The sequence below is a fragment of the Panthera pardus genome, unplaced genomic scaffold (genome assembly GCF_024362965.1).
Source record: "Panthera pardus isolate Hobbes unplaced genomic scaffold, ASM2436296v1 HiC_scaffold_8, whole genome shotgun sequence".
NCBI classification, from domain to species: domain Eukaryota; kingdom Metazoa; phylum Chordata; class Mammalia; order Carnivora; family Felidae; genus Panthera; species Panthera pardus.
Window position 1 is genome coordinate 25,226,538 of NW_026527013.1, and position 16,463 is coordinate 25,243,000.

The 16,463-nt window shown below is 45.7% G+C and overlaps 1 protein-coding gene across 2 annotated transcripts in view; it reads right to left on the minus strand.

The window, feature by feature from the left end:
• The window catches only part of ARHGEF3 (Rho guanine nucleotide exchange factor 3), a 305,569-nt gene that overhangs the window by 260,716 nt on the left and 28,390 nt on the right, over window positions 1-16,463 (minus strand). For both annotated transcript variants that reach the window (XM_053897823.1, XM_019469998.2), the window contains exon 2: window positions 6,769-6,861. In XM_053897823.1, coding sequence (XP_053753798.1) covers window positions 6,769-6,861 — 93 coding nt within the window. The remainder of the gene's footprint in view (window positions 1-6,768; window positions 6,862-16,463) is intronic.

Genomic DNA, 16,463 nt, shown 5'->3' on the forward strand with positions numbered 1-16,463 from the left:
CCGAAGCAGGGCTAGAACTCAGGGACCGTGAGATCATGACCTGAGCTGAAGTTGGATGCTTAACCAACTGAGCCACCCAGGGACCCCATGGGGCTGATAGTTGTTTTAAACAACATGCTGAAAATTTTAGGCTTGAAAGGAAACCCACCAACCAACCTCTTTCTTTTAAGCCAGAGAAGAATCTGAAAAGCAAAGAGACACCCCCAAGGTCACAGAGCCAGGAAGAGAGCAGTGCTTGCACAACATTTTTTTAACTTGCATCTAGGGCTCTTTGCATGGGAGGGAGAGTTTCTGCTTGAATGAAAACCTTTTTGAAGATGCCTGAGCCTCCTGCTTACCCTCAACTCACTCGCCAGGAGGCTTATAATAGGGGTTGGAAGATTTGTTCTACCTTTTGCCTACTATACTATTATAAAGTTCCTAACAGAGGGGAGGCTGGGTGGCTCAGTCGGTTCAGTGCCTGACTTGGTTCATGTCATGATCTCGCCGTTTGGTTCATGGGTTCGAGCCCTGCATCAGGCTCTCTGCTGTCAGCTTAGAGTCTGCTTCAGATCCTCTGTTCCCTCTCTCTGCCCCTCCCCCCCCCAGCCTGTGCACACACACCCTCTCTCTCTCTCTCTCGAAAACTAAACATTAAAAAAAAACAAAAACTAAAGTTCCTAATGGAAAAAAAAAAGTGCTATACCATTCAAAATCCAACATCTGTGTTCTTGGTTACTTTGCCTTTCTGTCCTATGCACATCGCTGAAGCTCTGGGAGGAAACTTCAAGATTTCCCAACCCAGCACATCCCCAGTGTGACCTATGCAACAGCAGATGAGGAAGGCTACACACTCTACCCTCTCCTGAGAGGCCCCTCCATGCACACTAGCTCTGTTGGGTCCTGCGAGAAAGGCCACATTTATCTGAGCTTAAGTCAGCAATACCCAAATAAAGTTTGGCAGCAAGCCCCATTGTTCCCTGCAAAGCCTGCTGATGCTTGGAAGAAATAATATTCTAATGAGGAGACTATAGGTAACTGAGGGGACCTCTAAGAAGACAACTTGGGGAGGTAAAGCACCTTGCCCAAGGTTACCGGGCTTCTGAGTCCAAGAGATAAGGCTAGAACCTCAGGTCAGGAGAAATTATACCCTCCCTTTTGCTGGGTTTCCAGCTTCTCAAGGTCAGCAGCTGAATTTCTAGAGGAAGTAGAGCAGGGCCCCACACAGCCCTGTGGGCAGTGGACAAAGAACTAATAAAAATCAGCCACCGAAACAGCTCCAGCCTAAGGACAAGATGCACGCTGATAAGGGATCAAGAGAACAACTAACAACAGGCAGCAGCACTAAGCTGTCTACAGGTGAGGGCTCTTGAGCATGCAACAAATCAGTCACTCTGAGCATGAAACAGAACACCACTCTGGGGCAAATCTCAGTGTTGGATTCAGCCCTTCATGTCTAAAAATTACTAATCACCATCTAAAAACTACTGTTTTCTATCCAGTTCAGTCAACTGAAGCCGCTCCCTGTGCACTGGACCCTGAGCCAGGTGTGGGTGTCCCTGCACCAGATGAGGCCAGCCTTCCAGGAGAGTAAAGTCTAGCAGAGCTGGCACAAAGGAGGTGCCTAAGACACTAAAATAAAGGAGTGAGCCAGAGAGGATCTTTATTTTCATAAAGAGACATGCATTTGTCTAATCTGAAAGTGAAAGGCCTTAATAATTCCTTATCTGAGCATTTTCCCATACAGCAACATCCCAAAGGGACGTTGACTGACTGAATAAATGAATTAATGAGTGAATGGATGAATAAGCAAATGAATGAACTTAAACCTCTCCATTTCTCCAGCATGGGTTAAGTGCTATCCACCCACCCATTTCCCCACAGGTCCATTTATAGGATGGATTTACAAGAAGAGTAAGGACTTCTCCCCTCAAAATTTTCCTCTTTGAACATCAGAAATTCCACCTGCCTAACTCCACTGCTGCACAGCTGAGGAAACTGAGGCACAGTCACTGATGGCAGCAGAAAACTGAACTCCCCAGGGGCTTAATCTTCTAGAATCCTGTGTTCTAGTGAGTTAGCAGCTAGAGCTAGACATAGTGACTCACCAGGGGCTTAATCTTCTAGAATCCTGTGTTCTAGTGAGTTAGCAGCTAGAGCTAGACATAGTGACTCACGGTTGCTCAGTCAATAAAGGCTGTGAGATGAGGTCTCCTCAAAAAAGTCACTAGACGAAAAAGACAGAATGGCCACAAAGCTCAGGAGCAAAAACTGTGTCCCCGCACAAGGAAGTGTGGTCTGTAAGCAGGGCCTGGAGCCACTGTCCTCGGAAAAGTGGGGGTGGCCCCAGGTGAGCTGAGGTCCTTCTCTCCGGCCACCTTTGTCACAGCACCTCACCTCAGGGACCCAGGGTCTACCCCTTGTCACTATTCCACCCCATAACTCATCAGTCCAGAAATACTAGTGGGCACCTACTGTGTGCCACACACTGGGTAAATGATAGGGGAGATTTGGCCCTATGGAATTCACAGTCCAATAGGTAAGGCAGACACTAAAAAGATGAACACATTTAGGATGAGAAATAGTGTCGACTGATTATCATTTCTAAAACACAAGTCTGACCCTATCAATCTCCTGATAAAAAAATCTTCCTAGGTTCCTCACCCTATATAGGAATAAAAATAAACAACAAAGCGGCACCTGGGTGGCTCAGTCAGTGCAGCATCTGACTTTGGCTCCAGTCATAATCTCATGGTTGGTGAGTTCAAGCCCACGTTGGGTTCTGAGCTGACAGCTCAGAGCCTGGGACCTGCTTCAGATTCTGTGTCTCCCTCTTTCTCTGCCCCTCCCCCGTGCGCTCACGTGCTCTCTCTCTCTCTCTCTCTCTCTCTCTCTCAGAACAATAAACATTAGAAAGAAATTAAAAAAAAATAAACAACAAAAATGAAATGAGTCACCTTTATTGGGTGCTTACTATATGTTAGGTGCTTTACTATAATTAACTCAGGACATGCCCCAACAAACCAGTGCAGGAGACACTATTATTATCCCCACTGACCAATGAAGAACCACTTTTCTACTTAACCATTGTTTATCATGTGTGTGACTACCTCCTGCCCGCCACCCCCCCCCCCCCCAAACTCCGAATTCTCTAACAACTCATCTTACCCATCTTTTTGTCTCAGGTACACAGGTAGTATTCACTAAATGCCCACTGAACGAATAATCGAATGATCAATGGGCAAGTTTCCTTCAAGGCATTATCTGCTAATAAGCTCAATTTTTGGAACAAGTGTGATCAGTGTTCTAATAATGACATGAGAGGTAGCTGTGATGTACAAAGAGCCAGAGCCAGAGCCAGACCCTATGACCTGAGACAGAGGCTTGTCTGTGTGAACTTGAACAATAACATCATCACCCTAGGCCTGATGGCTTAAAACTGTTGATGAAGAAGCAAGAAACGGTAATAAGGAGCCGAGGATCTTCCAGGTCTAAATTTGCTTGTCTCTGAAACATAATGGGAGGAGGGCCTCAGGAAGCCCTCTGGAATTGCATACTGCCTGCTTTTAGAATGAGATCTAAAGTTACAATTTTGTTTACGTATTTAGTTTTTAATGTTTTTAATGTTTATTTTTGAGAGAGAGAGAGAGAGAGAGAGAGAGAGTGAGAGTGTGTGTGTGTGTGTGTGTGTGTGTGAACAGGGGAGGAGCAGAAGAAAAGAGGGAAACACAGAACCCAAAGCAGGCTCCAGGCTCTGAGCTGTCAGCACAGAGCCCGATAAGGGGCTCCAATTCACAAACTGCAAGATCATGACCTGAGCCGAAGTTGGATGCTTAACCAACTGAGCCACCCAGGCGCCCCTAAGATTACAATTTTAGAGTAGGGTGACTGATCAGGTCTGTGGGGGTGAGTGGCACATCTCCCTCCATAGCTCAGTGGGTGTATTTATCCTAATAAAGCAGATTTACCCCCATGATAAGTATGCTCAACCTGCTGTTAAAACAAAAAAACAAAAAACAAGCCCAGGTGCCTGGCTGGCTCAGTCAGAGGAGTGTGCAACTCTTGATCTCTGGATCATGAGTTCAAGCCCCATGTTGGGGATAGAGAGGACTTAAATAAATAAATAAATAAACTTAATAATAATAATAATAATAATAATAATAATAATAATAAAAACAAGCCCAAATTGAAGTCATTTCCCCCCACACCAGCAAACCAAGACTTCATTAGAGTTTCAACCTATCCCAGGAATGTGACCTTTTTACAAGTCAACCTGAAAATTTTCTAAGCAGCATTAGTCAGGTTATCTGCAAGGTTAAAACCCTACTGTTCCCTCCCTGACCCTAAAAAGGTGTCTTGGCCTGAAACAATCTTTCTTTTGCTAATAATTCCTTGCCCCACCTTCCTTCCTATAAAAACTTTCCATTCTGTACACCTCGTCCAAGCTCCTTTCTACTTGGTATGTGAGATACTGCCCAGTTCATGAATCACATAATAAAAGCCAATTCGATCTTCAAATTTACTTGGTTGAATTCTGTTTTCTAACCCTAGAAAACCCCTTTCCAGAGAAGCATTTTGGACAAACTCAGGTGAGGCCGCCACCCCAACGATATCCCAGAGCAAAGGGGCTAGTTAGTGATCTGAAGGAGCCTGTGTTCACATACCAGCTGGAGACAAAACCCAAAACCAAACCCTCAGCTCCCACCTCCCCTCCAGGAAGACCATGGATGCAAAGTAGCAACCAAGGCAACTGCAAACATGGGCCTGATGGCCCCACAGCTACGTCCTCGAGGAGAAGTTAACATGGGTCTGTTTGCCATTGCAAGTGAGGGCAATGCTAGGAGCTGGGGCTCCTTGGCAAGGTAGTTTTTGTGGTTTGGGTTGGTTTTGAATGAATTTTTGTCTTAATGTTGCCTAGTGGCCACAATGAAGGTAATAACACAACTTCCTATCTTACGGGGCCATGTGAGAATTAAATGAGCTATGTCAGCCCAGTGATCCACACAGAGCCTGACACATACCATAAACTCAGATGGTTGCCAATGATGATGGTGGTGACAGTGGGCGGTGGAAGGAGCCACCTGAAGTAGGAAAATCCAACCAAAGTCTCTTCAAAACCAGGAGTCAAAAGAGAAGCAGGTAATCCTGATACACTCCCCTGGAGAAGCATGCTTAGATACTTTTCAGAAGGGAAAATGAAGTGGTGCCCTCTTCTGGATAGGATCAGGGCTGCCCAGATGTCCTGGGCCTCAAGAGAGGTCACTAGACCCCTGTGAGTACAGGCTCTCCATTTGCCATTGAGAGATGAAACCAGGTAACGGAGAGACCCAAGGAGATGAACTTCCCCAGAGATGGGAGAGGAAATGACAACTATGGAGAGATACCATTGTTCACTCAACATACCAGCAAAAACAAAGGAGCATGAAGATCTGAGGGGCAGTGGGAGGGCAGGCAAACAGGAAATCTGGCACCCTATTGACAAATGGTCTTTAGAGAATGACTTGGAAATCTTTAGTAAGATCTTAAATGTACACACAGGATGGCACGACAACTTCACTCCTCGGTAACCTCCTAAGAGAACTATCCACGCATTTGTGCAGGAAGCACACACCAGAAAGTGCCCCCCAACACTGATATAAGGGCAAACAATGGGACCCACCTACCCACCGCTCACGGGAACATGGCTCAATAAACAGTGGATTCTTATACCATGAATACACTATTCATTTTGTGATAGACTAAAACAAGGTAGGGGCACCTGGGTAGCTCAGTCAGTTGAGCATCCAACTCTTGATTTCAGCTCAGGCCATGATGTCACAGTGGTGGGATCAAGCCCCGTGTTGGGCTCTGTAGTGAGTGTGGAGCTCACTTGGGGTTCTCTCTCTCCTTTTCTTTCTGCCCTTCCCCTGCTTGTGCATGTGTGCGTACTCTCTCAAAAAACCAAAACCAAAAACAAAAAACAAAGTAGATTCTCATACACAGTCTTGAAAGCATTTTAAGGCATATTATTGGATTTTTAAAAAACGTTACAAAATAGACCAACATGCATAGCATGACAACCTGTATCAGGAAGGAAGGAAGGAAGGAAGGAAGGAAGGAAGGAAGGAAGGAAGGAAGGAAGGAAGGAAGGAAGAAAGAAAAGTTAGAAAGAAAAGAAAAAAGGAAGGAAGGAAAGAATGACTTTTTCTACATATATAAGCACCTAGAAAAAGTTCTGGAAGGAAATGTACAAAAGGAGGTCACAGTAGTTACTTCTGGGAAAGGCAGGTGTGGGATGGGGAGGCTGGCAATGAAACCAGGCAGGGTGTGTCACCTATTTTTAACTAAGAAAAAATGTATCTATGCATCTCTTGGGCATTAAAATAAAATTAAATGAATACATTTATTTTTTAAGGAGAAAAAGAGGAGGTAGAGAGAGAGAAAGACATAGCTGCCAAGAGCTAAGGGGCTGTCTGCCTCCCTCCAGGACTGGCCACCCACACATACAGACACAGCTCATCTGAGCAAGTGTCCATAGTTCTCAGAATCCAGTATTTAATTCTATACCTCATTAGTTCTATTTATACCAACTCTTCCTTCTAATTCTTAGAAAAATTCCCTCATACTTAACAAAGGTATCCTCCTCTGGTGTCAGAAATTGGAGATATGAAAAGGGGACACATGAAATTCTGCTATCTCCAATTCTTGATGGCCTCCACTGACTTATATAGACTTAGATGAAAGCCTACATTGCATTTAATTGGTGCCTGTGAGAATTTTTTAAATCTTAATTTTTAAAGATATTTTTACCTTTCTTTGTTTTCTTCCATCCCTCTGAAGACGCACTGATTCATTACTGTGGAACTGTCCATAGACACAGCATGGCCAGGCCAGGTCTTCTTTCTGAAAAAAACAAAACAACCCAATGTTTAGAACCTGGACATATTTCTGTTATAAATGCACAGAGAGTTGCATTAAATACATACAAGGGGGATATGTCAAAGGCTGCCCAGTATCCATTAAAATCCATTCTCCCTTTCTTCCATAGTTATTTGAGTTTTATCAGGGACTACATTTCCCAGCATCCTTGCAGGTAGGTGTGGCACTGAGTTCCCAATTCCATTGAGTTCCCAATGGAATCAAAGAGGAAAGGTGCCATTTCCCCATATAGGTCTTAAGACATGAGCATGCCTTATCCACCCTTCCCACTGGCTCCCACTGGCTAACTCAGCTCTGATTGTGCACATGATGACCATGCATTTGGAAATAATGGAGTGACAAGACAGAAGGCACCTAGGCCTATGATTGACTGCATGGAGCACAGTCAGCCTCTCACCTTCTAACTACTACATTAGTGAGAAATTTCTTTTTTTTTTTTTTTTTTTTTTTTTACATCATTGTTTTATTTGATTCTATTTTTATGGCTAGTTAATGCTCATCCCAGTTGGCACTGAGTAAATATTCCCTTTGGGGCCCTTCTGAGGGTGGGTTTGGTTATTTGGAGCTTACAACATGTTATGTCTATGGAGACAGGTGCTGCCAGACTATTTTGGTCACAATTTTGGTAAAACCACATGCAATTTAAGTAGTACTTAATCAGTATTAGATGGATGAAGAGATGTTAATGAGCATGTAATACCTTCTAGTGTGAAGTCTGTCAAGAGCAGAGCTTGTGGCCAGAATTAGGAACACTGGGATCCACAAGTGTGAGTTGTGAGCTTTGCTTCACAAAATGACGACTTGGAGTGGTAAAATATCCCAATGAACATGATAACCACATTTAAGGATTCAAGTCTATGTCCTTGGAAGCAACAGAAACTAAGAGAGACACAGGGATGAGACAGAGAGAGAACATTCTGTTGGGTGGAGGATTCCACCCACTCACTCTTCCACACCCTGAGCATGGCCCCAGGTGAGTCTGAGAGAGGACACTGAGGTTCCATCTCCAGCCTCAGGTACTGCATTCCTCGCCACGCAGGGGGAGTGGGTTTTGCATTAAGGCATATTCTCATTCTTCAGCATGGACCTGAACACAAACCTACTGCTTCATTTGGTGTCAGTCAAAGAAAGAAATGGTCATTAGTTCCAACACCAGAAGGACTCGCTGTGCACACCACATTGAAAGATGGTGTACCGGTCTCCAACCTTGTGCCTCCGAGGGTTCAAGGTAATTTGGACATCTGTGATCTTCTGTGATCTTCCATGCTGATGCATCAGCTGTTTTGACTCTTGAGCAACAAATCTGCTTGGCCAAATCTCCCACCCAGCCTCCTCCATCTGCCACACCATGAGTCTGGCCTTTTCCCAGATCAAAGCACCATTAGTGGGGAGCCTAGCTGGCTCAGTCGGTGGAACATGTAACTCTTGATCTCAGGGTTACAAGTGTGAGCCTCACACTGGGTGTAGAGATTACTTAAAAATAAAATCTTGAAGAAAAAAAAAAAAGCCCTATTAGGATAGAAACTCTCAGATCCAGGTGAGCAGGACCAGATACCTTGGACTCTGGCACCCCAAGGCATTGGAAAGAGTCAGTGTGGGGGGAAAGCCACAGTCTCCAATGCTGCTCTTTTATGTAACTTACAAAGAGCGCACCATGAGATATTTTTAGCATCTGGATCCCTGTCTGGGACCACTGCTCTGGCTTCCATCAGAGCTAACTTCATCAGCTAAGGCATGTGCATTACAGAGGGGCCCGGAATAAGGCAAGAGGGAAGATGTGGATCCTGGAATGAGGAGAGACGGAAGGGTAGTGAGACATAGGCTCAGAGACTCAGAGGGGCCCCCACATCCCCACGATCCCCACCATGAAGGGAGAGGGAAGAAAGTAAGAATGCCACACCAGGGTCGCCTCTGTCGCTGTGAACACCTCAGTCCACCTCAGTTCAGCCTGGAAGCCACGTCTACTCAGTGTACAAGCCATTCCACAGCCCAGTAAGTGCTGCAAGGGGGGGGTTAACACCTACATCCTCAAATTATGCCAACTCTCCTCAAAGCCACGTTTCCCAAGCAGCTGTGAGAGGTCAGAGCCTGCCTTCAAAGGGACCACGAGCTAGCTCTGGGTCAGAGTTTCAGGTTTTCCCTCCTGGTATTGGAGAAAGCATTCTGTAGACAACCACTGATAAACCATCACCCTTCTGCCTGTGGCTAAGGGCAGAGATTGGGAGCACCTGACTGTACCCTAGCACTGAGGGGTGCCCAAGGCCAGGCACTGTCTTGAATTATTTCATCAATCTCATATCAGCCCTAGGAGGCAGATACTGCCTCACTTAACAAATCAGAGACTGGGCACAAAGAAATTAAGATTTGGCCAAATGCCATACAAACAGCAAATAAAATTGAGACTTGAACCAAGCATTTGATCTGGGAGCCTGTGCCCCTAATCAGTGTATTGTAATGTGCATGATAAAACTCATTAATGGCTGAATGAATGAATGAGCAAATGATGAATGAATAGTTTCAAAAGCAGTTTCAAAAAGGTGGGGGGGGGGGCGGGTACTGTGGGAGACAGTGTCTCTATAAAGCCCTAGAAGGGTGGACCATGTGCCTGACACCCCCCATCCTGGATGCCAACCAAGTGTGTGATAGTCTCAGACCCCCATCCCCCCAAGACAGCCACTTAGTCCCGTGAACACTCTGAACCCAGGGTTGCCAACTTCTCTAAAAGAAATTTATACGCTTAATACCACCATCCCTAATAACCACAGCTACCTGTGATTCAGCACCTGTGTGTAGGCAGTAAACTCAGGGCTCAAACACAGAGTCTTCTCATCCATCTGTGGCCCCACAGGGTAGGTAGGACCATACCCATTTTATAGATGGCAGAACTGGAGCTCTGAGAGGTTGTGGCCTAAAGTCATAGGGCTTACAATGAAGGCAGTTTTCAAATCTGAGCAGTTGGCTGAACAGCACAGGCTTTCTGCCTGTACATGACACTCCCCACTCAGCTTGGTTAATCAAAAAGTTACAAAGATAAGTGGTGTCCTAACTCTTAAGCTAGAAAGCTCTGTATTTTTTAAAAAAGATATTAGTTTTAAGTAATCTCTACACCCAACATGGGGCTCAAACTCATGACCCCGAGATCAAGAGTCGCATGCTCTTCTGACTGAGCCAGCCTGGAAAGTTCTATATTCGCCTAAAGTTATTCAGTATTTCCCATCCAAGTCACTTCCATGGGAGATGAATTCTACTTCTTCCCAGCTAGAAACTCAGGCACTTGCCACTTCCTCATCCCTCTCCTCAGCTGTCTGGAGCAGCACTGACCAGCACCAACCTCCTGCAAGCCCAACTGTATCCCTGGGACACCGAGCCCTGCTAATTTTTCACTGAAAAACCTCTCTCCTCAGGAGGCACTAAGTGTTGGTGAGGATTGAATGCAACCAGAGCTCTCACTCTTGCTGTTGGTAGGAGCACAAATGGGTCCAACCACTTTTGAGGACTGCGGCAATCCTTGCATTTCCTCCTAGGTACATACGTGCACCAAGAGGTTTTCTAGAAAGTTCTCAGTAGCATTATGTATAACAACCCTCTATTAGTTTCCTATTGCTGTTGTAACAAATTACCACAAACTTAGTGGCATAGAGCAACACAGATTTATCATCTTATAGTTCTGGAGGTAAGAAAAATGGGTCTAAAGTGAGTCAGCAGGGCTGTACTCCTTCTGGAAGCTCTAGAGGACAATCCATTCCTTGCCTTTTCCAGCTTCTGGAAACCACCCGCATTCCTCAGCTCATGGCCCCTTCCTCCATTTCAGAGACAGCAATGTAGTATCTTCAAATCTCTTCTCTCACCTCTGCTTCCACTTTCATGTCTCATTCTCTGAAGTGGACTTTCCTGCTTCCCTCTTGTAAGGATCCTTGTTACAATGGTCCCACCCAAATAATTCAGGGTCATCCCTATGTCATGACCCTTGACTTACATTTGCTAAGTCCCTTTTGCCATGTAGGGTAACTCAGTCTCAGGTATTACCAGTGAACAGTACCTATGACCAGGGATTAGGTCATGGACATCTTTCAAGGGGCCTACCTCAAGCCCCAAACCAGAAGCGATGCCCATGCTCCTCATCAGTAGAATGAATGAAATAAATGGTGGGGGGTGCCTGGGTGGCTCAGTCGGTTAAGCATCCGACTTCAGCTCAGGTCACCATCTCGCGGTCCGCGAGTTCGAGCCCCGCGTCGGGCTCTGGGCTGATGGCTCAGAGCCTGGAGCCTGCTTCCGATTCTGTGTCTCCCTCTCTCTCTGCCCCTCCCCCGTTCATGCTCTGTCTCTCTCTGTCCCAAAAATAAATAAACGTTAAAAAAAAAAATTTTAGAAATAAATGGTGGTAATTCGCAGCAATGAGAATAGATGAGCTACAACTATTTGCAGCAACAAGGATGGCTCTTCACGAGAAGATTCTGAGCCAAAGACACCAAACACAAGAGTGTCTGCCATATGAGTCTGTCTGCAGAAATCCCAGAACCAGGTAAATCTATCCCATGCTGTCAGAAGTCAGGATGGAGGTTGTAGTGGGGGAGCAGTGGCTGGAAGAGTATGAGGAGGCTTTTGGGGTGCTGGCAAAGGCTGTTTCTTAATCTAGGTGCTGCTTACACAGGTGTGTTCAGTTTGTGAAAATCCATCAAGCTACAGTTATGATCTATGATCTATGCCCTTTTTTGCTGGCATGTTATGCTTTAATAACAAGTTTTGAGAATTTTATAACAACTAATTGTGCCTATTTAAAGTTTCCCCCCACCCCACCCAAGTTCTCAGTAAACCTCTCAACAAATAAGGTTGCTGCAAGTTTGGTTTTCTATCAATTAACATAGCGATGCACCCTACAATTTGCATCCTACAATTTCAGGTCAATAGTTATGAAAATACAATAAAGGCATTTATAACTAAGAAAGAGGAGGAGGAAAAGAAACTAGCTTCTCTGCCTCTCTCACCCCATTTCCACTCCACAGGGACATGTCAAATTTTATCTCTGGATGAAGCAGATCCCAGCTGGCCCCCTAAACACTCCCTACCCTGACAATTGCTGCCCACCAGACTGGCTGGAATGTTTCCCTGCCACCTGCCACATGCTCCTTCCTCTGTCTCTCCTCACTCCTTTACCCATGTGACATGACCACGGGGAGCCCCATCTCCTCCTAGGAGCTCCCCCCAGCTTCTGTAGGACTTGTAATACAAACCACACCATTTGGACTTAATTGCTATTGCCATAAACTAACTGTTAATAGGACCAAGTGTCTTAATCTGATCTCCCCCCAAAAGACTGCAAACTTAAGAGAAATCAGGTCTTGTCCATTCAATTTTTGTTGTATGTGAACTTCTTATGCTAACTAAGAACTACTACCAATATTAACAGCCTTTATTGAGCACCTACTTCACATCACGTTCAGTGCTCCTAATGCATCATTTCCTCTTCTCCCACCCAGGGAAGTGGGTGCTATCAGTATCCCTCTTTTGAATAAGAGGAAACTGAGGCACGGAAAGACTAGTTAACTTGCTAAAGGTCCCAAAGCTCATCACAGGAAGGATGGGATTTGAATCCATGCAATCTGATTCCAGAGCCCATGCTTTTGACCCAGACCCTACTCTGCTTCCCTAATGCCCAACCCAAAGCCAGGGTTAGGCATATTATTGGTGTTTAATAAACACCACTATGACATATTTGACCCCCCCCCACACACACACACATACACATTAAGGGGGAAAAAAACCCTCCTCAGGACACAAATAACAAATCAAGACTCTTCACCAAATAAGATCTTTTCAGCCTCAGATCTCAAAAGAAGGCACAGCCTCTGGAGAGATCTGCAAAAGTTCTGCATATTCCTTGCTCTATATCATGCCTGGCATTCAGGGGGCTTTATAAACATTTATCAGTAAACAATAGCCAGAGTTTGTCCTCCAGGCTTTTATCAGAATAGGGAGAGAGCTGGATACATTTATTTTTTTGCTTGCCAATCTCAGGGTCAAAGCCAACGTCAGAGCTGAAGGCTGACTGGACAACTCGGTCTGTGACCACAAGATCCCAAGCCACCTGCCCCAGATGACCTCATTTCCTCGACAGCCAAGAATTGTGACCCAGAGGCCTTGGCTGGTAACAAGGCCACCACCCCAGAGGGCTGCTGAAGCCACTAACCTGAACCAGAGATAATGACACCAGCAGCCCTGCTGTCCCTGGAATATGATGTGATGTGTGGCTCCAGCCCAAGTGCTCCCTCCCCTTGAGGCCCGCCCCATGGTCAGGTACCAAGCAGTGCTCTGTCCGGCGTGGACACAGCAGTGCACCGGTGCCAGCCACTCCCCCTTAGCTTCGCACAGATCAGTTCCAGCGTCCAGGTGGGTACAAGAGAAAGGGCCTGTGCCCAGGAGCGTGCTGACGACTGAGAAGACATTATTTTTAAATGGCTGCCTCTGAGGAGGAACAGGAGACTGGCTGGAAGTCAAGGCAGGCTTTAGTTACATCTGTACCACTAGCATTTTTACAGGAACAACAACAACAACAAAGTGTTTATGTATTTGGGGGCTTATTAAAACTGTCCCAAAGTTTCTTGAAAAAAAAAAAACTGAGGGGCTCCTCGGTGACTCAGTTGGGTAAGCATCCGACTTCAGCTCAGGTCATGATCTCACAGCTTGTGAGTTCGAGCCCCATGGTGGGCTGTGTGCTGATAGCTCAGAGCCTGGAGCCTGCTTCGGACTCTGTGTCTCCCTCTCTCTCCCCCTCCACCACTCACACTCTGTCTCTCTCTGTCTCAAAAATAAACATTAAAAAAATGTTTTAATAAAAAATAATAAAATAAAATAAAATAAAATAAAATAAAATAAAATAAAATAAAATAAAATAAAACACTGATGATTGCAGTACAACGTGACCATGCAGTAATGGAGAGACATATGGTTACAAGGGGATCAGCACCTACATCAGCCTGAGGGAATCCTGGAAGGCTTCTCAGAGGACGCACTGCTGGGGCTGAGTTTTGAAGGAGGAATAAAAGCTTGCCATGTCAACAATCCAGGGTTGCTCTGGATAAAGGGTACAGAGTACATAATGGCAAGGAGGAAACAGAGGCCACAAGAGTAAGAAGAGGGTAGAAGGAAGTAGGAGAAAGGCTAGAACACCACGGCATCTCAGGCATCTCATCTCGGAGCGTTATGCACTGACAGGTTCAATGACATAATCTATGCTGAGGGTTCAGCCAAGAAGAGGTACTCATGAGTGGTTGGCGTTATCTACCTTTGTTTGTATTCCTATTGCATCCTTCCTGGAAGCAGACTCTGTGGACATCATCAGGGGGTTGTTGGGGCAAGAATTTGGAAATGAGGTCCCCACAACCAATTTCTGAAAGACACTTTGTAAACTCAACCACTCATGTGCCCTCGGGTTTTCCTAGAGCCTCCTAGTGCCTCACCAGTGTTCCCTCCTCACTCCTCCCGCATCCAAAGCCCATCCACATGTGTGCACATGTCTCCCCAACTGCACCGGGTTTTGTGACACCCCAACCATGAGCACAGTAGCAAGTACAATAGTTGTTGAACAAATTAACAAATTCAGCTAACTGCACTTCTCCATACTAGTGAAAGATGATGAGAACCCGACACAGAATCTGGACATCATGGATGCCATCACCACACAGCTGAAGAAATTATCTTGGGGTGTTGGCCACCCCAGAATCACAGAAAAATGAGGTTCCAAGAGGAAAAACCCCATAGTACCCACCCAAGCCCTTAAGTCACCCTGTTGAAGGAAGATATATCCTGGGGACCCAAGAATTCAGGTGCCATATCCCTAGATAGTCAAGGTGCCCCAGTGATGAAATGGATATAACAGGCTAATACCATTTTCATACTTGCTCCAACAAGTATTTTGGACTCCATTCTTGCTGTCTTGCCAGGCAGCCTTTGGGTTAGGCAACTGACTCTCCACGTGGCTTAATTACATGGAGAGGCAGAGCTGCGGGTGCCACAGAGGCAGATGATAGTTCCTGTCTAGGTCAAGGCTGCCAGTGTGGGCATGACAAGCTTGCTTGGGGAGGGACGGACAGAAGGTGAGGTCAGTCCTCTGGGCTTCATCACAAATCTCCAGTCTCCCCAGTGTGAGATCACATCCCAGGGTCTAGAACAAGGGTTCAGTGGGAATACTACCAGTGGTCAAGTCCTGTCCAGGCTGCCTGTCCTTAGACAAAAGGTGTTCTGATTTCAACCAAGACATCTCCTCTTCTATATGATTCTTTTTTTTTTTTTTTTTTTAAGAAAGAAATACTTTTTTTTTTTTTTTTTTGGGACAGAGAGAGACAGAGCATGAACGGGGAAGGGGCAGAGAGAGAGGGAGACACAGAATCGGAAACAGGCTCCAGGCTCCGAGCCGTCAGCCCAGAGCCTGACATGGGGCTCGAACTCTTCTATATGATTCTTATGTGGGGTAAGTTCTCATACCGTAAACAGTTCCAATGCAACAAAAGAAAGTTTTAAAAACTTCATACAAAACACCTGTTACCTGCCAGCCTCTCTCTAGGTCCCTCCAGTAATGTCTTTAGTGGACACTTGGTACATTTTTATTGATGGACAGAGAGCATACTTACCCATTCACATAGGACCCAAACGTAGAAGGGATAAGACATGGTAGTCAGAGCAGTTGGGGTCTCCCGTCTGTGCTGTCTGCTGTAAGATAGACACTGCCCAAGCAGAGCCCATCTGATGGAGGGCACACGGGCTACCCAGGGGTCACTGTGGTCCTCACTGTCCTCCTCCTCATCACCACAGGCAACAGTGGTCTCCCTACATGCCAGGTATCCCGTGGAGGGCTTCAAATGCTCTGATTCCACTTCACTCTCTCAGCAATGTTGTAAGGCAGGGGCTCTCATCCCCTTCTCACAGATGAGGAAACGGATGCACAGAGGGGCTTAAGTGACTTGTAGGCTCACAGAGCTAGTGAGTGGAAGGAAGAACCAGCACATAGGCACACTGTCCCTCCTCCCTCAGACAGAGCTCCAAAAAAGGAGATGACAGTCATATAAAATGGCCCCGGAGAAGGCCTCGTGGCAATTTTCCCAGTTGGGGATAAAACTGGATTCCTTGAGCAGTGAGAGATTTTCTGACCTGTTCCTTCGCCAACCAGGGCATTTGTGAAAATGAACTTCATAGAACTGACATACATCACACTCACTCACTCAGCTTGAGGATGGTAGTCTGGTTTGCCTTGTCATCACTCATTACCTGCAAGGACAAATGCTTAAGTACAGCACACCACATGGCCAAAGAGTGCTTTAAAACACCTGCAAAGTGGTACCTGGATGACTCAGTCAGTTAAGCATCCAACTTTGGCTCAGGTCATAATCTCGTGGTTCATGAGTTTGAGCCCCACATCGGGCTCTCTGCTGTCAGCGTGGAGCCCACTTCAGATCCTCTGCCTTCTTCTCTCTCTGCCCCTCCCAACTCATGCTCTTTCAAAAATAAATAAAGCTTTTTTTTAAAAAACACCTGCAAAAAAGGTGAGCTCTCTTTTTATTATTTATTTTAGA